The sequence below is a fragment of the Osmia bicornis genome, chromosome 2, assembly GCF_907164935.1.
Source record: "Osmia bicornis bicornis chromosome 2, iOsmBic2.1, whole genome shotgun sequence".
Classification (NCBI taxonomy): Eukaryota; Metazoa; Arthropoda; class Insecta; order Hymenoptera; family Megachilidae; genus Osmia; species Osmia bicornis.
This window is the reverse complement of record NC_060217.1, coordinates 12309868-12330390: the sequence shown is the minus strand read 5'-3', so window position 1 is coordinate 12330390 and position 20523 is coordinate 12309868. Positions and strand designations below refer to the sequence as shown.

The window sequence follows — 20523 nt, the reverse complement described above, 5'->3', positions numbered from 1 at the left end:
GCGCGCAACTCAAAATCTGTTGGGAGGTCGCTGTGTTCGTCGACCTTTCTTTGACTTTGTCGAGTCGAGGCATAACAACGATCAAAGATACTCGAAGGTAGCGGACAGTTTTATTGGTTTTACGCGGCACGTTACACAAAGTGCGTTCAAGTTCGATAACGGTATTAATATATCACCATTTATACGTAAAATTATATCGAGATCGATACATTCAACATCCAGAACTATGGCGCTAAACAAGCTCAGCATCGATAAAGTGGACCTTACGGACAAACGTGTTCTCATACGGTATATCTCTTTCTTTATGTTATTAATTAATTCAATTTCGAAGTGATTAATGCATGCAACTTGTAGCGTCGCATCGTATAATTTCTGTTTCTTTATATCTTTCGCTGAACATCCCGGCTTTGAAAGGTTACGTTATACCGGAAAAGCGATGAAAACCGGTATGCGAATCGATGTATGAAATTGTGGTCTTTCCGTTAATTCAAATTAACGTTGCAGAGTGGATTTCAATGTGCCGTTGAAGGAAGGGAAAATTACGAACAATCAGAGAATCGTCGCTGCTTTGGACACGGTCAAGTATGCTCTCGAGAAAAAGGCAAAATCTGTTGTTTTAATGTCACATTTGGGCCGTCCTGATGGAAACCCTAACACGAAATATACTCTAAAACCAGTTGCCGATGAGCTAAAGTCTTTGCTTGGAAAGGAGATTTTGTTTTTGAGCGACTGTGTTGGACCAGAAGTTGAGGCTGCCTGTGCCAATCCAGCACCGGGAACAATCATTTTACTTGAAAATTTAAGATTCCATATAGAGGAAGAGGGTAAGGGTGTAGGAGCAGATGGAAGTAAGGTAAACTTAAATTTATAAACTCTTTTATTTTCTGTACAATATCTTTTATTTTAATTACAATAATGCTCTCTTAGGTAAAAGCAGATAAAGACAAAGTGGCAGCATTTAGGGCATCCCTCAGGAAATTGGGCGATGTTTATATCAATGATGCCTTTGGCACGGCTCATCGTGCTCACAGTTCCATGCTTGGCGAAGGTTTTGACACAAGAGCTAGCGGTTTCCTCTTGAAAAAAGAATTGGAATATTTTGCCAAAGCTTTGGACAATCCGACAAGACCTTTCCTGGCAATATTAGGAGGTGCCAAGGTTGCAGATAAAATACAGTTGATTAATAATCTGCTAGATAAAGTTAATGAAATGATCATAGGTGGTGGAATGGCCTACACATTTTTGAAAGTATCAAAAAATATGAAGGTAAAGTATCTTGTAGTAAGGGAGCTTCTTTTTCCTTTGATGAGTATTTATTGAAAACGTAATATTTATAACAGATTGGTAATTCGTTATTTGACGAAGAGGGTGCAAAAATCGTAAATGATTTATTGGCCAAAGCTGAAAAGAATAAAGTACAGATACACTTACCGGTCGATTTCGTTACCGCGGATAAGTTTGCGGAAAATGCGGCTGTTGGCTCGGCGGATGTAGAGAGTGGTATCCCTGATGGCTGGATGGGTCTTGATGTAGGACCAAAGTCAAGAGAATTGTTTAGCGGTAAGTGTTGTTTCTTTTTTCCAATTAGAAACAGCGGTTTCAATTTTAGAACCATCTGGCAATACTTATTTATAATATCCGTATGAAACGTTGGAAATGAATTTATAGAACCTATTAAGAGAGCCAAAACAATCGTGTGGAATGGTCCAGCTGGAGTTTTCGAATTCGAAAACTTCAATAAGGGTACGAAAGGTCTAATGGATAATGTCGTTGAAGCGACATCAAAAGGTAGTATTACTATAATTGGAGGTGGGGACACTGCCACTTGTGCTGCTAAGTGGAAAACGGAAGATAAAGTAAGTCATGTAAGCACCGGCGGTGGTGCAAGTTTAGAACTTCTCGAAGGAAAGGTTTTGCCGGGAGTTGCAGCTCTTTCTCCCGCGTAAATTTCAATCCAATTAGTGCTATTTACGATATTTATAGGCCTTAGTTAACATCGGTGTTCAATGAAACAAAGTGTTTCATTCTTGTTCCTTCGATAACAAGAGTATTATTCTTTCAATTTACGTTCGTGTAAAAATATCTCCGTTCGAAGTGACTTTCGCTATTATTTATCTAGATGAAAATTTTCTATATATTTATGAGAAAATGTATCTACTCCTATTGAAAGGATGATCGGTATTAAGTACGATGTTTCGGTATCCCAAGATACTCAGAAAAAAAAAACCATTATATGTACAATTATTGCAAAAATATCGTTTAAAGCAGACAAATGTATTAATATGTAATAAACGTAAAACATTCACGTACGTACATACTTCCGTATGCACGCGTGTATGCATTCCTGTCTGGACATATTTTATTTACAAGTGCGATTCTTTCTAGATCACAGCGGTTTTTCAGAATAATAAAATGTATTAAATACGCTTTACATGTATCGATTGCACATGTAATTAATATGTACACGTCGGAAACAATCCGAATTGTTAGCGCATTGTATATCCCTAATTTGATATCTCAATCCTTCCCCAATTTATCAGCTTCTTCAGTATTGTTGCAAAGCATGGGTTAGATAATTCGTTTACATCAAACGACAATTTTGTGGCGATTCCATACCACGAAACAGTGCTGGAATAACAGGCTCACCGTCGGCATCGACTTGAAAAGGACATTGATCTCCTACCAATTCTTCGGGTAATTGACCGCAACTTTGAACTTCTTGCATAAGCGATACTACAGTTTCGAAACGTTTCTTTTTAATTTCTTCCGAATCTCCATCCTTTTCCTTCTCAAGTTCACTACATACCTATTGCAAAAGAAAAAGAAAATTTTGAAAGGATGTTTTTAACCAAATTTCGTAAAAAAAGACATCTTTCTCATATAATTATTTTCGTTACGTAATGACCTGTTTCATTAATTCAAGCTGTTTTGTAAACCTTTGTAGATCACTAGACGATATCGTTGCTTTCTTTTCCTCTAACCATTCAGGATATTTATCTGCTAATTCTTTCAATGATGGATACAAAATTTCTTTTGATAGCAGATGTTGCAACATTCCTTGCATAAATGGTAGAATAGCAGCAGGACCATCTTCTATAGACGCTTGTCCGAATAGTTCAGATAAATGAGCATCACTCTAGAATATTTTCATGAAAGAATGTGTTTCAAGGTGTAGCAAATTATATAAAACAAGGTTCTTTATGATTTTTGAATAAACTACCTGTAAATTTTCAGATGTTGCAGACAAGTCATTTAATGCTCGAGCAATGGCAGATTGAAAATCTGTACTCACACTGTCTTTGTCAAGCGTATCATCATCTTTTATTACACTTGCAACTGTTTGTGCCATTCTTTGAAAAGAAGCTCCCAATTCACCATCTGCTCCTAATAGAAAAATTTGTAAGCAAACCCTTACTAGTCATTTTTATAAATCATTACCATTTTGAATGAAATTCTGTAGGTTTTCCTCAAATTGTTCTGCAGCTTGTTTAATAAAATCTGTAGTCCAAGCATCCTCTAAATTTTCAGTTGTGCTCTTATCTGTCGTAGGTTCTGGAGTATCTAATTTCCCAGGATCCTCTTTATCTGGTTTTTGTTCTTTATTAAAATCTTTTAAAGCATCTAAAACAACGATTACACAATCGAACTGTTACATCATTTTAATACATTTCACTCAACATTTCTAAAATAAATAAATATATATATATAGTTACATAACTTGCTCAATATTTGTGATAAAATATATAGGTTTTTTTTTTCATAATTCGTGTACTCTTCTAAACGAAATCATACCAAAATAATATGAACTGTAAATGTATTAATCGAAAGGAAAAATGGGGAAAATATCATGCACTTTTACAGTATAAGGTTAGAGTGTTCACAATATATTTATTCAATTAAATATCATGCAGTAGAATAATTACTTACTGTCTAATAAGTCGTCCAATTCTTCATCTTCTGTTTGCTTTGTAGGCTTTTTGTCGGCCATATCTGTCGTTTTACGACTTTATTGTCTATTAAAATTGTTAAATCACGGTACGAAAATTGTACGCATCAAAGTCCTACACCCAGCTACACCTTTATCGGCCTTTATACATATGCATGTGTATATATATATACACATACTTCTTTGGATATGTGTATCTTGTTAAGAAAAGTTAAGTAAATTAACATAAACATTACTATTTTATTTCCTCCTTTTGCCACTGTTTTTTTTACTTTAGTGTTAACATTGTTACACCCATATATTTACAGTGGTATATACAATAAAAATGCAATTATTTGGTAGGTGTATCGTATATAGAGAAACGACATAAAAAGGTACTGTCGATTATTATTGTTCATATTTTTAAAATTATTAAAATACATAAATTAAAATATATACTACATGATATAAATAAAATATATTTAGCTTTGTTTATTAACGATATTATCAGGTAATGTACAAATTTTATTTCCGCGGAAAAGATAGTTCGATCTTATTGTTAGTTGCAATTATCTTTCTTGATTTGTATCTTGATCAGAAAAGACTTTTTCCAACAGTCGAGAGCATACATCCACTTGATCCATATTCTCTTCTTGTTTCAAGTCTTTTATACAATTTTCCAATGTAGAACGTAAGCACAGTTCTGGTCGTCGACATTCTTTCAAAGCAGGAAGGAAATCCTCATTGGTCAAACCATGAAGAATATTTATCAGCTGATCTCTGAAATATTAAGTACCGTGTTTAGTCTTGCTCAACTGGATGCGATACAATGAAACAAAGATAAAGTAATACCTGATCTCTGGAAGTATGTCATCAGTGGCTAATAAACCTGCTGCCTGTTCCACTAAACCCATATTCACTAGGGTTAATTTTAAATTATTTGTATTTTCTTTAGTACAAAGAGAAGATAAAAGAAATGCAGATTTAATTTGTAATTTCTTCACTGAACTTTGCATGGCTCTCAGAAGAACAGAATAGCCATCATTTACATCCATGTACTTCAAAGATACTGGATGTTCACGAACTATACCTACATTTAGTGTCCAGATAAATTATACAATTCTGTATAATATAAATGAATACAACTACTATATTGATGAAGGACATCTACTTACAAGATACAGCATACAGTGCTTTGATTCTCACTGCATCAGTCGGATCAGTGTCTATCATGTTCAATAATATAGGGAACAGACCAGTTTCAAGGCATCTTTCTTGACAGAATGGATTATTTTGAGCTAATTCAGCAATAACTTCTGCTGCTCTCCATCTAATGCTGCTCTGAGAAGAATTTAAGCATGGACCGAATATTGAAAAACCTCCTATTTTATAGAAGTCATTAGCTGTATCTATGTTATCTACAAAATCTGCAATCCTTTCCAAAGCATTTTCTTGTTCTGAAGTGTCATCATTTGGTCTGAGGTCAACTACATTTGATAAAACTCTAATACATTTCTGTAATTCTTCGATAACATTGACTGACAATGAGGAAAGTGTTTGTTTTAGAAATTCTTGTCTCTGTAAATGTGAATCGGTTATAGTTAATTATTCATGAAAGTTGAATGTACAATGTTAAATTCATAATCCGTACTTCTTTATCCAATGGATGAAATCGACTATCACTTGGAGTATCTTGAGAATTGGTTGCTTCCATAGCAAATCTGAGTAGTCCTTGTAAATTTGTTGGCTGTCTAGGTTGATTTGGTAATACTTCCTGTACTGGCATTTGGCTATTATTCGCAGTCGATGGTCCTTCGATTGACAGTGGTCTCGTGCTGCTACTAGCACGAGATTGTCCTTCTGTTTTTTCTCGTGTATCTGATGGCTGAGAGCTATGAAATATTTAAATACAAATAACCGATAATTATCTTTACATATCAATAATATTTGAATATATAGATTAAAGAGACATATTTCGTACTTCTCCATTTTTTCTGTTATTTTTGTCGTATGTGCTGCACCCATTAAATAAATAAATTGATCTTAGAGAAACGTTCCTCTAACGAAACTTTGATTAAAACGCATTATAAATCTAATCCACTAATGTTCCTCGCTGTAAACTCCTGTTTCCGTAACTTCTCGAAATACAAATTATAGCAGAGATGGATTGTTCTCGCATCAAAAACAACTTTAACATTGAATAAAAAAATGATTTAGAGGGGTAAATAATTTTCTCGGACGCGTGCGCGTCGGGTAATTCAAAAATAATCTGTACTCGATGGTATAAGTATCGTTATTGGATAAATTTGGAAGCAAGTAGTTTAAACGGACTTAATGTTTTCCACAATTACAATTTACAAGAACGTTTAAATTAATAATAAAAATTTTTTATTGCGCTATAGTTCGTTGGGTAACATAAAATATATTATTCTATTGAAGCGCCGCCTTTCGGTAATGACGAAAAATAACATTTATTGATGTGACAGTCTGTACTGTAGGAAAATACAAATCTCTAACCTTAACCTTAACCCTAATCCTTATTAATAAAATTTTATTCCGTCCATCTGTGGGTACAATGCTGATTAGTACACACATAATATAATCTCATTTCTTCTTCTGCTCTCCTGGTTTGTGCTTGGAAAAATACTGCTTCCCTATGATTACATTTTGGACACGGATGTTCCTCTGTTCTTGGTAAAGTAGGATCTGATATAACATCTGCCACAATATGAGTCAATTCACTGAAATCATAAAATAGTTTTCTATTAGTTGCTAAATGTTTATTTAGTAATGACATTGAAAATTTATCGTTGGTTTTACTTACTCAATCTCGTGCATAATTTTGTTCACATAAATGCAATTACTGTCTGCCAATTGCTTAAAATCACAATTTCTACACTGGAAAGAGAATACTTATCGTTATAAATTTCAACAGTAAGATTAAAGATGATCTTTTCTGTATGACACTTACCGCATACATTAGTACTTTGTTTTCTTTATCTTCTTTTGGATATAACATGTTGTTACATTCTTGGCAAAATCTAATACCGACGAAACCTGGTCCGTCATCGTGTGTATCATATCCAGCTACTTTCGACATGCTTGTACGTTTTAATTTCTTTCACATTCAATGAAATTCAAGTGATTTGAATCTATGTAATGTTCATCGAATGCCGAATAAATAAACTTTTCAAGCATTAGTTACATACACTTAAGACGGAACAATCAAAAGATATCGAGTAATGGCGGTCTTGACAAATTTTTTATTTCTGTTTTATAAATAAATATATCGGGATATTGGTAGTAATTTCTCATTAAATTGTAACAACGATGTTATATTATATTTTATTGCAAAAAGAGACTTGTAATTAATCACATACAATAATGAAGTAAATCATAACCTGTTTTTTATTGGTTACGATTATAGTAAATTGTTTCGATGATAAGGCGTGTTTGTCGGAACCAGCAAAATGATTTATAGAATAAATTTTATAGAATTTAAAGTAAAAGAAAATGAAATCGAGCTTGGAACATAGCACTCGAATACTTATTACATTAAAATAAGTCAAGATTTTTTCGTCTGTGTGGAAGAGTGGGACCAACAGAAATATATATTAAAATAATGGGTAAGTTTCCATGAAGTGGCGCGAATTCGTACATACAAAATCTTACTTAAAGAAAGTTATAATAATAACTGGTTTTAATACATTTTGTTAGGATTTTGATGTGAAAAAAAAGGAAGGAGGATTTTCTAGAAAATAACCACTCTTAAATACAAACATTGAGCGCATACTGTTATGGTGGTAGAAAAATGAAGAACAAGTCTTCGAACGAAACAATAAATGATGTTGATTTCAAATCATTCTGTGTAAGTATTCATAATTCAATTGCAACCATGTAAAAATTTCCACAATGAGTCGCACCGAATAATTTGGGAAAGTGTGGGCTGAATATATAGATAGATAACAGATAGGTATATAGGTAGAAAGATTTGGAACATGGTTCGGGAAGTTTAACGTTAGTAAGAGTTTTCAGAAAAGGCAAGAGGTGCGCTAGTGTTCCCCTAAGCTACCCCCAGCCTTACTACCCCCACCCTTCCGTTTGAGCTCCCCTAGCTAGTGCAAATCTCGGCGGATGAATGTTTTCTTAAGGGATTCTTCCTGAAAGCGACGCGAAAATCTGAGAAGAGCCGACCAAGCTGAAAGTTCGTGAGTAAAATCGTTTATACGAAAATTTATGCTGCTCTATTCTTTCCGAAATCCTGAAGTTTGTAGAATTTCGCGTCATAAACTAAAAAGAAAGACCAAACTTGTGTTCAAGGCGTTCCTGGGGGGTGATGGCACTCACGCCGACAGCGTCTCCCACAAAGATTTCACCATTTTTCTATTGATGAAACGGTCTTGTGTTTCTCTGCGTACATTCGATATTTTTTGGTTAACCTGTCGGCTAGTATGCTTTGAGCACGTGATTACGATAAACGCCGCGTAACTGGAGTTTATATTTGAACTTTTTTTGTCTGAAAGAATTCGTTTATGTACTACCGACGACAGATTTGTTTTGTTGCACATTCGCTCTCGGCTAGTGCCATGGATTTTCTTTCAACTCTTCACCGATGTTGATTTCATCTCGTGTAGCCGTACATAACGATGATAGAATTACCGTTTCGAATATTCACTCGAAGGTATATCCTTAATATTTTTCAATTATGATATACCTATGTATATGTAGATGTATATATATGTATATATACACATATATATTCACGCGTAGTTGAATATGTATCATTGATATTGAATTTTCTTAGACAATACAGCCATATTGTGCGTTGTTTTAAACGAGTTTTTACGCATTTTTATCTTTCATATTTAATGTATATTTTTAATACTTTCATTGATGCTTCATGTCAGTATTTACATCTTACTCCTTTTGAATTATCCTTTCACTCTAACAGTGAAAATCTGTAGTATTTTGATTTTGTTTGATGAACCTGTTACTCTTATTGTTATTTACTCTTTGTTTTCAAGATACAAGATTAGAGTCGAATAATATTGACCCACTTAAGTTGTAGATGAACATTTATTTGTGATTTCTTTTGAAATACAGGAAATATTATCAACTTGAATAACATTATATTTCATATAATTATGTTTTAAACATTTCAATGTAATTCTATTTCTTGTACAGTAAATGCAACAGTTTATAACACAGAAGTTGAATGTATCCGATGACTGTGGTTACTTTTAACCTTCTTTGTTTCTTTTTGTCTGAAATAAAACTACAATTGTTTGATGATTGAAAGATGGTGAAACAACGCATTGATATTAACAGGAAAATTAACTGAAAGTCAGCTATAATGGAGAGTGGAAGTAATTTGCTTACTCCGGGTAGTTATCCTGGTGGAGATCGTCAACAGTTTTGCGTATCATGGAATTCCCATCAGTCAAACATGCACAGCGCGTTTCCAAAATTGTTGAGTTCAGAGCAATTTGTGGATGTTACTTTGGCCTGCGACGGAGGATCAATAAAATGTCACAAAGTGGTGTTATCCGCTTGTAGTGATTATTTGGAACGCTTATTGTTGGAAATACCGTGCTCCCATCCAATTATTTTTTTGAGAGATATGAAAATGTGGGAACTTCAAGCTTTGGTGGAATTCATGTATCGTGGAGAAGTATACGTAGAGCAACAGCAACTTGCTAAACTAATGCAGGCTGCTGAAGTTTTGCAGGTAAAAAGTTAATGTTAACGTGTAAAGATCCTTTAAGCAGGATACATGGAATTTCAATTAATTCTTGCTACAATGATTTGATTACCAGGTTCGCGGTTTATCCACTCAAGGGAACGACAATTGTTTAAGTAGTTTGCAACAATGCGATTCTAACGCTTCTGTTGCACCATCTACAGCAGCACAACCGGAAGAACCCGATTTCAAAAAAGAAGATTCTATGTCCGACGATGGAACCTCAAGTACTAATTTTTTGGAAGCTACCTCGCTTGCCGCGCCTAGTACGGCGAGCGCGAGTGCCCCGTCACACAGTAACACACCGGTTTCGCAAAATCCCAATTCCTCGAATTTTATGAACATGGAGCACAGCGAAGCGTTACAACATTTGGAGAAAGCACTTAGCGCTTGCGAAGCAACTTTAACTGAAACTCAAGGCATGGTTAAAATGGAACCGGACGAACAATTTACTCAGCAGCAGCAAGATAAACCATACTCCATCAGTATGGTACCGAGCAGTAATTGTAACCCTAGTAGTCCGTTCCCTGCGATCGAAGGTAAGAAAGAAACTAGAGAAGATAAAGAAATATAGAAAGAAAGAACGCTTAAATAAATGTTTCGCTGAGAGGTGTTTCTTAGAGTAAAAAATGAATCGTATGGTTTTCTTCTGGTTGTACTAATTCATGTTTAATTTTCAGGTTACCAGAGACGACAAAGACGCTCGGAAGAAGAATTGAAACAAGCTTCGGATATGGTGGCACGTGGTATGACGTTTCAAGTTGCTTCGGAAAAATACAAAATTCCGATAAGTACGATTCGATTCTATATGGTTAGAAAAGGTATATTACAAAGGCGAAAACGCGGTCGTGGCTCGAGTAATCTTGGCATGAACAGTCAACCGGGAAGTCCCGCGAGTCCGCCATATCATATGATGAATTATCGTTTGCCAGAAAGCCTAAACTCCAGCCTACCGTAGTGCTGTACGAAAAGTAGCGAGTTTTTAGATTTGAGTTGAATCGAACAAATTTTTTTATCGCCGTATCGGAGCTGTTCCAGACTGTCACCGTTCGCATCTTAATTGACTCACACTGAGTTATCCGTTTTTCTTTTCGCTTATTTTTATTTTTTTTTTTATTTTTTTTAATCTTTTCTTTTCGTTTAATCATTCACGACTCGCGATCACCGCTCATGTCCAGTGCGAGTGCGTTTTCGCCGAACTGCTCGTTAGATTCTCAGCACATTTATTGCATTTACGGAAGGCAGTAATTTATAAGGAAATAATTGACAATGTGTACGTATCGTACACGATAGGTATGATTTTAGTCTCGAACAGCTCGATTCCGTGTACATAAAGGCACCATACACGAACTTTCGAACGCAGCATCGTGATCGTGGAGGATAGCGATGAAATCACAAAGAGGCAATGTATTTTGTTTGCTAAATACCGAGATTGGTAGACAAATGAATTTTTGCTATTTTGATTTAATCGAATAACCACAAGTAGTTTGTTCTTATAATTTTTTCTTTTTTTATATCTCTTTTTGTCTGTCTATTATAACGCGTAGATTAAGGAAATAGATGTATCGATGCAGCGTTCGAAAGTCACCTGTACGGTTCAGTTTTTGGACCGTGTTCCGTTCTTCTACTTAGTGACATATACACCTTGCGTACATTGATAGCGTAAGAGGTATTTTTTTGAGTCCTATACACAGATTGCTACAACAGATTTACAAAACACGGTTCACAGAGAAGATTGAACGCGTCACGCGAATCATATTTTTACGATCGCTCGAAAATAAATCTTTTGATAATACGTATCCGTAGGGTAGGTTCTTTTTTATTATGTCGTATTTATATATGTATATGTATATATGCATATATATTAGGAATATATATGTATGTATGTATGTACGTATGAATGTATAAATATGTGTGGGCGCTCGCGTGTGTATATTTCAAGAAAAATGTGTATGTATTTCTCTGTTAAGTTGGTCCCTTCGAATCGGTGATAACGATCATTAATCCATGGTTCCGAGGTACCGAATTTTCGTCATTTTCTTCTTATTGAATCGAGCAGAATGTAACAAGTTATTCGCGGTAAATACGCTCACTTTCTGATCGGCAGGAAATCGGTGGTAACGATACGCTCGAAGCTCGCGATCATATTCGATGACACGTGGATATATTGTAATTGCATCGAGATCGTTTGCTTCGTTCACGAATGAACAATTTAGTCACTACATTAAAGACTGGGTAAGACACGTGGCTGAGCAGCAACCACGTAGAATCTTATTGTACTGCAAATCTGGATCTATATTACACAAATATTTTTGTAGACACTTTGTCGCGGAAAGTGTCTTCTTTCTGCCTTTGTACGTGCATGTGTACATGTATATATACGTCCTCTGACATACATAAACATAATGCATTCTCATTCATTAAGGTACATATACCACACGGGTATATGTGTATATACACATGCATGTGCACGTAAAGAACACGTATATACATACACATAAAGTATACAGTTGCGAGTATATAAGTTGTCGATGCGTATACATTTACATATATGTACATACGTAGCACATGAACATGTATGTATTAATAATTTGATACTCGACGCACGAAGAACCGGTACTCGTTCAAAGAAAAGTTGATGATCATTGCTTCGTCAGAAACGTGAGATAATACGAACGATCATAGTACATGGCGTAATGCTTTTTACATGCTAGTGTACAAAAAAAGAAAGAAGAAAAAAAAAAATAATTAATAATCAATCGTCAGAATCGAAGCAGTTTTCATAAAAATCGTTCAAATACGCGATCTTTGAATATTTTTACGAACACTGAGTCTGCCTTTTTGAATGATTACAATGATTATTATACATTGAAACCCGTAGCGTACACGTAGTAGAAATATCGCGCGTGTTTGCGCGGACGTACACGGGTCCTCTATACAATGTAAAACGTAAAAAAAAAAAAAGAAAAAAAAATACAGACACCTGTCGCGTACGATACACGCAGCGCGCGCGCACGTATAGACGTATACGCTAAATGTAACGTAATCGTACAGTGTATTGCCTTTGTTAAATAGCATTCGGATAAAGCCATATTTTTCCATGCGATGCAATAATACAGCAAAGTAAAATTACCGTAAATGTGAAACAGCCTAAATAGAGAAAGAAGAGTGCCAGATATGAAAAAAGATAAGCGACGGAAATGAGAAACGAACGTAAAACTAAAGTAACGAAATGGAGAAGAACAGGATGAAGGATTAACAAAAGAGTTGATAGAATGAATAACGGACGCGATCGGTATAAAACGCTGTACAGAAAATTTCCTATCATTCAGAACGTATCTGCCTTTTATTCTGGCCTCGTGATGATAAATCCTGACTTTATTTATACTTGACAATATATGGGATACCGTGTAAAAGAGCAACTAAAAAAAAAAAAAATGAAATGAAATTAGGGTAGGAAACTTTGCGAACGTTTGGTTTCTCGCGGTACGCAGTCAATCTTAGAGTTCGTGTCCGCTTTAGACGGAAACGGATCGAGATAATTCGTGGCAAAAATTTCATTTTTTAACTCGTCTTTACAATACGGCTCGCGGTAAACGATTTTCTTTGCTTTTCCTCCTTCTTTCTCCCGCCTTTTTTTTTTCTCTCTCATCTTTTCGCCCGCTTCCAACTCTCTCGTTCATCAACCCCACATTCCCTTTTTATTTCTCTACCGTCTCCCACTATTTATCGCGCCTATTTCCTATTTTAAACTCTTGCCTTTATCGCTTGGTTCAACGAGACGTTGGCAGAAGGAGAAGGATAGAAAAAAAAAAGAAGAAGTATACAAACGTTGACGGTTTCATTGAAAAACGCACGCGGTATTGTTTGAAAAAGAAATGGAAAATAGGAGGGGGGAAGAGGAAAGAAATTCGTATCCCGCGAATCATTGTTCAAAGAGTTCCAGTTGACAAAGGTTTTATACAGATCTATTAAAGAAAAAAAAAAAAACCAGTATTTCAAACCAATGAAGAATAATTAGTTTTCTAATAATAACGATACATTTTACGTGAATTTAGTACAGTGCTTAAGTCAGTAATGCTCAGCAGCGTATCTAACAAATATTTTTAGTGGAAATCCGTGTCATACTCACGTGTATTATAAACGCCCTTAAAGTATGTAACTAAACAACAATCAAAGAAGAGTTGGACGGTATACTTGACGACTGTTATTTACTATAGCCGTTTTCTTAGAAATACGCGTAGATCGTAGCCATTTCGAGGCAGTTTACGTTATATTTAATTAGGTTTATCGCTTTGAACTACACTCTTGTAGCGGTATTATTATTTGTAGATAATGTTTGCGATTATACTTATTACGATGATCACAGCCGATCGCTATATTAAGGATTTCGTTTTAACAGTTACCGAGATCAATATCCCGCGTGTAGTAGTAGAACGCGATCGATTGGTCTACACGTTGTTTCTCTATTTTTTTACAAACGTCTATTTTCTATTATTTCAAGTTTATTTGATCTTTTGCTATTGTACTTTTTTTCTAGAATCTATTTCCTATATAATTTTACATTAAACCGTAACTTTTGGTACGGTGCGGAAAAAAAGTGTCGGCAATATTTGTCGAAAGATTATGAGAACGGGGACCGATCGATCGCTTCTTGGCTCGAATTACGATCACCAAGTTCTCTCTAGATATTTTTCAATGAAAACACAAGCCTATGAAAAGTCCAATTTTCTAAGCGTAGGTTCCTTAAGAGACTAACAAATTTAGCGTGACCGTTTGAAAAAAAAAAAAAAAAATAGCGTGGCGTTTGCGCGCGTACAATTTGTAAACGTCGAGTCGAACGTTGGCCCGTACCTCGGCCCGGAAACGAATAAGACCGGTGCGCGTTGTATCCGGTCGATGGGGGTGGCGATCGTTGGACGCGAGAGGACAATCGAGACGCGCGTAACGGCCTCGCCGTTAGACGGATAAATTAGCGGTTAGCTGGAGAAAGAAAAAAAAAAAAACGTAGGTACACGATGATGCGTTGTGCGCGAAGCCGCGCGTCATTCGGTTCGATCGCTTTATCGCGAAAGTGTATGCCTGCCTGTCTGCGTGTTTAAGCGTGTGTGCCTGTTGTACTGCCGTGTGTGCGTGCGCGTGTTTCCTGATCGATAGGAGCAGCAGAGAAGAGGAGAAAAGGAGGAAAAGATGAAGGAAATGTTGGAGGAAACGCGGAAGAAGATGAAGAGGAAGAAAGTATCGAATTGTATTTCTTTTTCTGATTTTTGTTTCTACGCTTTTGTCGCGGCCCTGTTGAATGATACGGATGCGCCGAGAGGAAAAGAGAGAAAGAGAGAGAGAGAGAGAGAGAGGGTATACAAGGGCGACCGCGTGGTTCGAGCATTTATCAATCTGATTTCGAGAGAAAGTTTGCGATCGACCAGAACGATCCCGATTGTTCAAAGCATCTATTATTCTGTAATCGGCGTTACGCGAAGGATAGTAAACCGGAAGAGAAGTTTCTTCGAGTCGCAACGCATACGCGCTTCTGTACAGAATTTTTCGTAGGTTGTTGCGAATATTTCCAAGATAAAAGAAGAAGAAGAAATTCTGCACTTGTCGGCTTCGTGAAAATTCAAGTATTGTTGTTTGATTTACACATAAGCTGTACGTTAAGGAAAAAAAATTGCTTATAATTTTAGGGTCGTGTAACGTGTGTTAGCGAAGCATGCTTCTAAGTAGAAAGATAGGACAATGCTATAACAATAATTATTATAATTAAAGCGAACTAAGGATATAAGGCATTTAATAAGTGCAAAGTATTTCTTAATAAAAAGTACTTCCAAAAAGAACAAACAACGAGGCTGCTGCGTTCAATTATTATTATTATTATTTTTTTAAGAGGAAACACCGAGTCGATCTCGGGGACGGAGGTGGAGGTGGAATCGCGTAAAGGATGATCGTAGGCGGTTTAATTTCGGTTCGAATATTGGAGGGGGGGGGGGGGGATAATTGGGAAATTTTGGGTGAAACGAGCGATGAGTGAGCAGTCGAAAAAGAGGATCGAGGGAAGATAGAAGCAAGTTTGCGCAGGCGGCACCGAGCGAGCGCCGATGCGAGCGAAAACGACCGTTCGCCACGACTCGAATCGAGTTCTTCGAAGCGAAAATTGCGCAGTTGTCGCGAGATTTCCTGCGCACACTCCCGCGCGTTCCCTTTGTGTTATTTTCGGGCGGAATCACCGTTCGAAGCTTTAAATAGGACTGACTTTCCGACAAAGAAGGCAGTTCGCAATACTGGTCCTACATGCTGGAGCATCGAAGATTGTTCGCTGTGAGTAAACACGATGCAACCGCGTGCAAACGAACCGAACGTCAAACGACATATATTCCGATCGTAGAAAATCGAGAATCGCGAAAATGACTGTCGCGCGCATGCGTTTTACACGCCGGTTTTTGAATCGCATCGCATCAAGCACGGTATCGAATTCTCATCTTTCTTTTATCTTTTCATTCTCTTATGTTCAAACAACGAATCTTAAATATCTGTTTCGAGTAAAGAAAAAAAAAATCGAATCGCGATGATCGCGCTTTTGATATCACCGCCAAAATTGTAACGCGACTTTGGCAGTGTTTCACGGTGCGCGTACGAAACGAGATCCCTAGCGTTCGAACTGGAGGTTGAATATTGCCGTCGAATAACAAAGGGAACAAAGGGGTAAAGTTCGGGCCAGCGAAAAGTGGGAAGGGGGGCGGTTAGGCACTCGACAAGTTGCAATGGTTAATTTTTCTCCTTTCGACGATTGCAAAACGTGTTTAGATGCCTTCCGAATGCATCGCCAATCCGTTGCAGCGAGAGCTGGCCGATTCCATAATCCGTTTACAGCCGCTCGACGAGATTCGAATTCTGCTGGCATGCGGAGCGAAGGCGAACGAGCCGGTGACGCAGGGTTTGAGGCCGTTGCATTACGCGGTGTGGCAGCGTTACACGGAGGCGGCGCAGCTGTTGCTAGTCCGCGGCGCGGACATTGACGCGACCGACGAGTGTGGATACTCGGCGTTGCATCTAGCCGCCGAGCACGGTTATTTCGATTTGGTGAAACTGTTGCTCGAACAGGGTGCCAAAGTCGATCATCGGAAAGACACGGGAGAACTTTTTCCAAGGTACGAGCGTCTTCCGTCTCTTCCTTCTCCCTCTGCTTCTCTCTTCTACGCCCGCTCACCTTCTGCGGCGTCTTTTTTTTTATCGATCGATCTTTCGATCGTTGCCAAGGATCTTCCGTTGCTATAAATTGATGCATCGAACGTAATTGTTTTAGTGCACACGTGAGCAGAATATTTTTTCTTTACCAAATTTATTTTTATCGTGCTCGTCGAAAACGAGGGGTGGAGGGAGGGAAAGAGAGAGAGATATCGAGGGGGTAGGACGAGAAATACGGGACGATGAAAGGATACGAAAGGGTGGTGGTGGTTCGAAAAGATAAAAAGTGGCGAGCGACGATCTCCGCAGGACGACGATTTGCGACGAACCGTTGCGGCTGGCTCTGAGAAATCGTCACGTCGAAGTGGCGAGGATCTTGCTGGAGGCTGGCGCGAATCCGAACAAGCGCTATTTCTTCGGTTCCGAGATCAATCTGGTATCACCGTTGGATCTGCAGTGCATGGAATTGTTGTTAGCGTTTGGTGCCCAACCGAACACGAGGGACCGCGCGGGTCTGACGCCGTTGATGAAAGCCTCGAGATTGCCGCAGGTAAATCGATCATACGCTTCCAAATTTTCCATTGGAAACCGATTGATTAATCACCGGTGAAACGCTTCGTTAGGGCATAGCTTCGGTGCTCCTTTTGCTCAGCTATGGCGCTGACGTTAATTCGATGGCGGACTCGCGACACGACTACCGAACGGTGCTGCATTACGCGATCCTCGGCGGTGATCCGGCGGTCATCGATCTCTTATTGAAGCAGGGTGCACGGCTCGATCTCGGACCGGAATATCAGAAACCCACCGCTCTCGACCTGGCTATTCTCAAGGGAGATCCCTCGATCGTTCAAATGCTGTTAAACTCGGGTGAGTTTGCGCTTCTTCGTTTCATTATTTCTCCATTTCTCGCGGGAAAATCGATCGGTATTGTCGCGAGCGACGCAACAGGTGGTTCGCGTTTCCGTATCAAGGATCTAGGGAATTTTTCATTTAGGTGCCGACGTGAACGCTAGCTCCCCGATCATCGGTTCTCCGTTGCACGTCGCATGCGCGGACAACATTCCAAACAGATTGGAGATACTGTCGATGCTGTTGGAACGAGGAGCGGATCCTAACTTGGTGATACGAAGCGACGAGGGTCCCGCGCTGCGTCCGGTTCTCGCCGAGTACATCGCCTCGAACGAGAACCCGTCGGTCGCCGTGGTGGCACTTCTGCTCAAGTACGGCGCCAGGGTCGTCATCAAGACGCAGTTCCGCGATCCTCACGGTATCCTCAACTCACTTCAGAACACGGCAGACAAGCCGCGGCTGTTGAAGGCGTTGCTGGAAGCGGCGGAAAGTTTCGATCCCTGCATGATCCGGAGATCGAGCAGCCTGACGGACGCGCAGAGGGCGTTGATGATGGAAGCGGCTAGGACCCCTTTGCCCCTAACTCACCAGGCAAGGCTAATCATTCGCAGGCTCTGCGGCACCAAGTTGCCGAAACTCGTTTGCAAACTTCAGATACCTCAGTCGCTGCATCGCTATCTTCTTTACGATTTTCATTGAACAAATTTCCCATCCTGCGAGAGGACACCCGCGACATCTCCTCTCGATAACCAACGACGCGAGCCGCTGCGTTTCTAACCTTTTCGTCCACGCGACAGAAACGGTAAGTTTCTATCGCTTCCGCTCGGTCTTCCAGGGTTTACCTTACCTCGAAACACGGCTGTGTCGAAATTTTCGTCATCGCTGATCGTGCGTTCGTTTTGTACGTAGACGAACAAACCCGGACTCGTGTCCGCGACACTTTTGTACCTTTATTTACGCGTGCAATTTTTACTTAGGTATGATAAACATGCACATGTTTGCGTACAAATACATCGTATATTTTTATTTATACATATATATTTATAAATATGTAAGAAGGAATAAACGCCGTACGTGCAAGTTGTACATATACGTGTGCGCGTGAATTAAACCGAGGGAGTCCTATATAATAAATTCCTAGAGAAAAGTGTGCGTGTAAGAAAGTGGAATGTATATTCTTGTACAAGTTTGATATATGTATTGTTACATTCGTGCGAATCGAAGAGCGAAATAATAAACGAAGGATATCGAACAGATCGAATATAAGGGGTTATTTGTTTCAATTATTCTAATCCTTGATTTTTAAGTCGACGTTCCAACTTGATTTTCAGCTACACCGCACGGAATGTGCTCGATCACAGCGAGCTGGATTCATTCTCGATCGTCACGTTCTACCCTACCTTCTTCTATCCTCGAAATAGCAGCCTCGATACGGTGACCCGCGTCAAAGCATTGGCAATCGCCACGCCAGTGAGGAAATTGCAAATACTTTGCGAGTACGTAGGTGCGCAATTGGCTGCTACGCTTATGCCAATTTTGGTACTGTCTTTTCTATTCTACGAGAAGAGATTTAAACGAGGGCATACAGCGCGTCCTATTTCTCATGACAAACGATATTTCTCTTTCCGCGGCTAACGTTCGTAATAGTGCTATATCACACACGCGTTCATCTATTTTTAATTTCGTAACAAGTAGATGCGAATAAGAATAAAAATAGAAGTAGAATAAAAGAAAGAAAGGAGATATAAGAAGTAAAGACCAAGTTCTAATGCATTATAATTGTAAAATTAAATATTTTTAAAAACTAATGATCGATAACCAGAAATTCGACTAGTGCGCCATCTATTTAAAAACGGCTGAAACTACTCGAGAACTTACCGACCGCTTCCCAGAAGCAAGGTAAAAGAAAACCCGTCGATAAGTCGATAAGACAAAACCTGTCAAACATACTCGTACCCTTATTTTATTTTCTGCGTTTATTTAATTTGCTGTATTTATCTTCTTAGCTTATTAAACAAACTCATAAGGGGGCTTGCCGATTTTATCCTTTCGGTGCGCTTCGCCTCACTATTCTTTTATATATTATTTTACCACTCATTGTGGATCCCGCGAGAACTAGCCTTTCCAAATACTTTCCATTTTATTCACCATCTCTTTTATTTATTATTTTATTCCTCTTCATGGACCTCGTCTTACCCTTCCCAGTAATTTATTATCTTTTTGTCTTTGTGAGCCATACGATGCCCAACCCTATGTCCTTTTTATTCCAGCATCTCCTACATCCCTACATCCTTTACATCTCTGCATTCGTTACATCCCTACATTCTGTACCATAGACATAAGAAGTATTTCTTATGTCTATGTTCTGTACATGTCTGCATCCCTTACATCCCTGTATCCCTTATATCACTACATTCCCTATAATCCCGCATCTCGTATATGTCGGCATCCCTTACATTTTTGCATCCCTTACATCTGTGTACCCTTTACACTCCTGAATTCTCCCTGCATTTCTTGTATCCTTTCAACCCTTATAATAAATATATTATAACTATAATACTTGTGGCCACTGGTTCGAGTAAAGGTAAGTAAAGGTAAGTAAAGTCTGGTAAAAACTAATTTTAAATTGAAATTTTTGCAAAATTTAGTTCCTTTTTCTGCCGCCAGGGGGCGCTGATCCAACGTCGAAAATTTAGTTCGCATTTTTGCCGCCAGAGGGCCAAAATTACTGCGTGATTTAGTTCCTTTTTCTGATCCCAGATGGCGCTGATTCGACATCGAAAATTTAGTTCGCATTTTTGCCGCCAGAGGGCCAAAATTGCTGCGT

At 38.3% G+C, this 20523-nt stretch overlaps 6 protein-coding genes across 10 annotated transcripts; 3 read left to right on the top strand and 3 right to left on the bottom strand.

Annotated features, from left to right (window-relative positions):
• On the top strand, positions 1 to 2353 carry LOC114879848 (phosphoglycerate kinase). The gene is made up of 5 exons (XM_029195188.2): positions 1 to 288; positions 505 to 853; positions 928 to 1266; positions 1341 to 1560; positions 1669 to 2353. The coding sequence occupies exons 1-5, from the start codon at positions 227 to 229 to the stop codon at positions 1944 to 1946; spliced, it is 1248 nt and encodes a 415-aa protein (XP_029051021.1). The 5' UTR covers positions 1 to 226; the 3' UTR covers positions 1947 to 2353.
• LOC114879855 (peroxisomal biogenesis factor 19) lies at positions 2256 to 4093 on the bottom strand. Of its 2 annotated transcripts, none has more exons than XM_029195201.2 (5): positions 3928 to 4093; positions 3439 to 3621; positions 3221 to 3378; positions 2906 to 3136; positions 2256 to 2806 (listed from the first exon to the last, which is right to left on the bottom strand). In XM_029195201.2, the coding sequence occupies exons 1-5, from the start codon at positions 3986 to 3988 to the stop codon at positions 2582 to 2584; spliced, it is 858 nt and encodes a 285-aa protein (XP_029051034.1). In that variant the 5' UTR covers positions 3989 to 4093; the 3' UTR covers positions 2256 to 2581. The 2 variants fall into 2 exon arrangements, with proteins under 2 accessions (XP_029051034.1, XP_029051033.1); XM_029195200.2 differs by having other exon boundaries at positions 3221 to 3384; positions 3928 to 4092.
• A 300-nt stretch (positions 4094 to 4393) lies between these two features.
• On the bottom strand, positions 4394 to 6213 carry LOC114879853 (hsp70-binding protein 1). Its single transcript, XM_029195195.2, has 5 exons — positions 5907 to 6213; positions 5577 to 5817; positions 5101 to 5503; positions 4778 to 5015; positions 4394 to 4705 (listed from the first exon to the last, which is right to left on the bottom strand). The coding sequence occupies exons 1-5, from the start codon at positions 5948 to 5950 to the stop codon at positions 4495 to 4497; spliced, it is 1137 nt and encodes a 378-aa protein (XP_029051028.1). The 5' UTR covers positions 5951 to 6213; the 3' UTR covers positions 4394 to 4494.
• A 158-nt stretch (positions 6214 to 6371) lies between these two features.
• LOC114879856 (DNA-directed RNA polymerase II subunit RPB9) lies at positions 6372 to 7128 on the bottom strand. Its single transcript, XM_029195202.2, has 3 exons — positions 6897 to 7128; positions 6750 to 6823; positions 6372 to 6666 (listed from the first exon to the last, which is right to left on the bottom strand). The coding sequence occupies exons 1-3, from the start codon at positions 7023 to 7025 to the stop codon at positions 6477 to 6479; spliced, it is 393 nt and encodes a 130-aa protein (XP_029051035.1). The 5' UTR covers positions 7026 to 7128; the 3' UTR covers positions 6372 to 6476.
• A 332-nt stretch (positions 7129 to 7460) lies between these two features.
• LOC114879854 (broad-complex core protein isoforms 1/2/3/4/5-like) lies at positions 7461 to 15286 on the top strand. 4 transcript variants are annotated; one of them, XM_029195197.2, is made up of 6 exons: positions 7461 to 7551; positions 7643 to 7793; positions 7961 to 8129; positions 9254 to 9653; positions 9742 to 10204; positions 10346 to 15286. In XM_029195197.2, exons 4-6 carry the CDS (start codon positions 9279 to 9281, stop codon positions 10621 to 10623), a joined length of 1116 nt encoding a protein of 371 aa, XP_029051030.1. In that variant the 5' UTR covers positions 7461 to 7551; positions 7643 to 7793; positions 7961 to 8129; positions 9254 to 9278; the 3' UTR covers positions 10624 to 15286. The 4 variants fall into 4 exon arrangements, with proteins under 4 accessions (XP_029051030.1, XP_029051029.1, XP_029051031.1 ...); XM_029195196.2 differs by having other exon boundaries at positions 7961 to 8133; XM_029195198.2 differs by lacking the exon at positions 7961 to 8129.
• Positions 15287 to 15691: 405 nt separating this feature from the next.
• On the top strand, positions 15692 to 18957 carry LOC114879849 (ankyrin repeat and SOCS box protein 10-like). The gene is made up of 5 exons (XM_029195189.2): positions 15692 to 15980; positions 16467 to 16810; positions 17157 to 17397; positions 17471 to 17714; positions 17842 to 18957. The coding sequence occupies exons 1-5, from the start codon at positions 15954 to 15956 to the stop codon at positions 18393 to 18395; spliced, it is 1410 nt and encodes a 469-aa protein (XP_029051022.1). The 5' UTR covers positions 15692 to 15953; the 3' UTR covers positions 18396 to 18957.
• The last annotated feature ends 1566 nt before the right edge of the window (positions 18958 to 20523 follow it).

Bases quoted from the DNA above. Each gene is read 5' to 3' on its own strand.
- LOC114879853 (XM_029195195.2), bottom strand. From the start codon at position 5,950: ATGGGTGCAGCACATACGACAAAAATAACAGAAAAAATGGAGAA. The intron at 5,016-5,100 runs GTAAGTAGATGT...CACTAAATGTAG, and splicing joins AGCACTGTATGCTGTATCTT to GTATAGTTCGTGAACATCCA. The intron at 4,706-4,777 runs GTATTACTTTAT...TTAATATTTCAG, and splicing joins GACATACTTCCAGAGATCAG to AGATCAGCTGATAAATATTC.
- LOC114879849 (XM_029195189.2), top strand. From the start codon at position 15,954: ATGCTGGAGCATCGAAGATTGTTCGCT. The intron at 16,811-17,156 runs GTACGAGCGTCT...CGATCTCCGCAG, and splicing joins ACGGGAGAACTTTTTCCAAG to GACGACGATTTGCGACGAAC. The intron at 17,715-17,841 runs GTGAGTTTGCGC...TTTTTCATTTAG, and splicing joins TCAAATGCTGTTAAACTCGG to GTGCCGACGTGAACGCTAGC.
- LOC114879848 (XM_029195188.2), top strand. From the start codon at position 227: ATGGCGCTAAACAAGCTCAGCATCGATAAAGTGGACCTTACGGACAAA. The intron at 854-927 runs GTAAACTTAAAT...ATGCTCTCTTAG, and splicing joins TAGGAGCAGATGGAAGTAAG to GTAAAAGCAGATAAAGACAA. The intron at 1,267-1,340 runs GTAAAGTATCTT...TATTTATAACAG, and splicing joins AAGTATCAAAAAATATGAAG to ATTGGTAATTCGTTATTTGA.
- LOC114879855 (XM_029195200.2), bottom strand. From the start codon at position 3,988: ATGGCCGACAAAAAGCCTACAAAGCAAACAGAAGATGAAGAATTGGAC. The intron at 3,385-3,438 runs GTAATGATTTAT...TTTTTCTATTAG, and splicing joins ACAGAATTTCATTCAAAATG to GAGCAGATGGTGAATTGGGA. The intron at 2,807-2,905 runs GTCATTACGTAA...CTTTTGCAATAG, and splicing joins AGCTTGAATTAATGAAACAG to GTATGTAGTGAACTTGAGAA.
- LOC114879854 (XM_029195198.2), top strand. From the start codon at position 9,279: ATGGAGAGTGGAAGTAATTTGCTTACTCCGGGTAGTTATCCTGGTGGA. The intron at 9,654-9,741 runs GTAAAAAGTTAA...TTTGATTACCAG, and splicing joins AGGCTGCTGAAGTTTTGCAG to GTTCGCGGTTTATCCACTCA. The intron at 10,205-10,345 runs GTAAGAAAGAAA...TTTAATTTTCAG, and splicing joins TCCGTTCCCTGCGATCGAAG to GTTACCAGAGACGACAAAGA.
- LOC114879856 (XM_029195202.2), bottom strand. From the start codon at position 7,025: ATGTCGAAAGTAGCTGGATATGATACACACGATGACGGACCAGGTTTC. The intron at 6,824-6,896 runs GTAAGTGTCATA...TTCTCTTTCCAG, and splicing joins ACAAAGTACTAATGTATGCG to TGTAGAAATTGTGATTTTAA. The intron at 6,667-6,749 runs GTAAGTAAAACC...TTATGATTTCAG, and splicing joins AAAATTATGCACGAGATTGA to TGAATTGACTCATATTGTGG.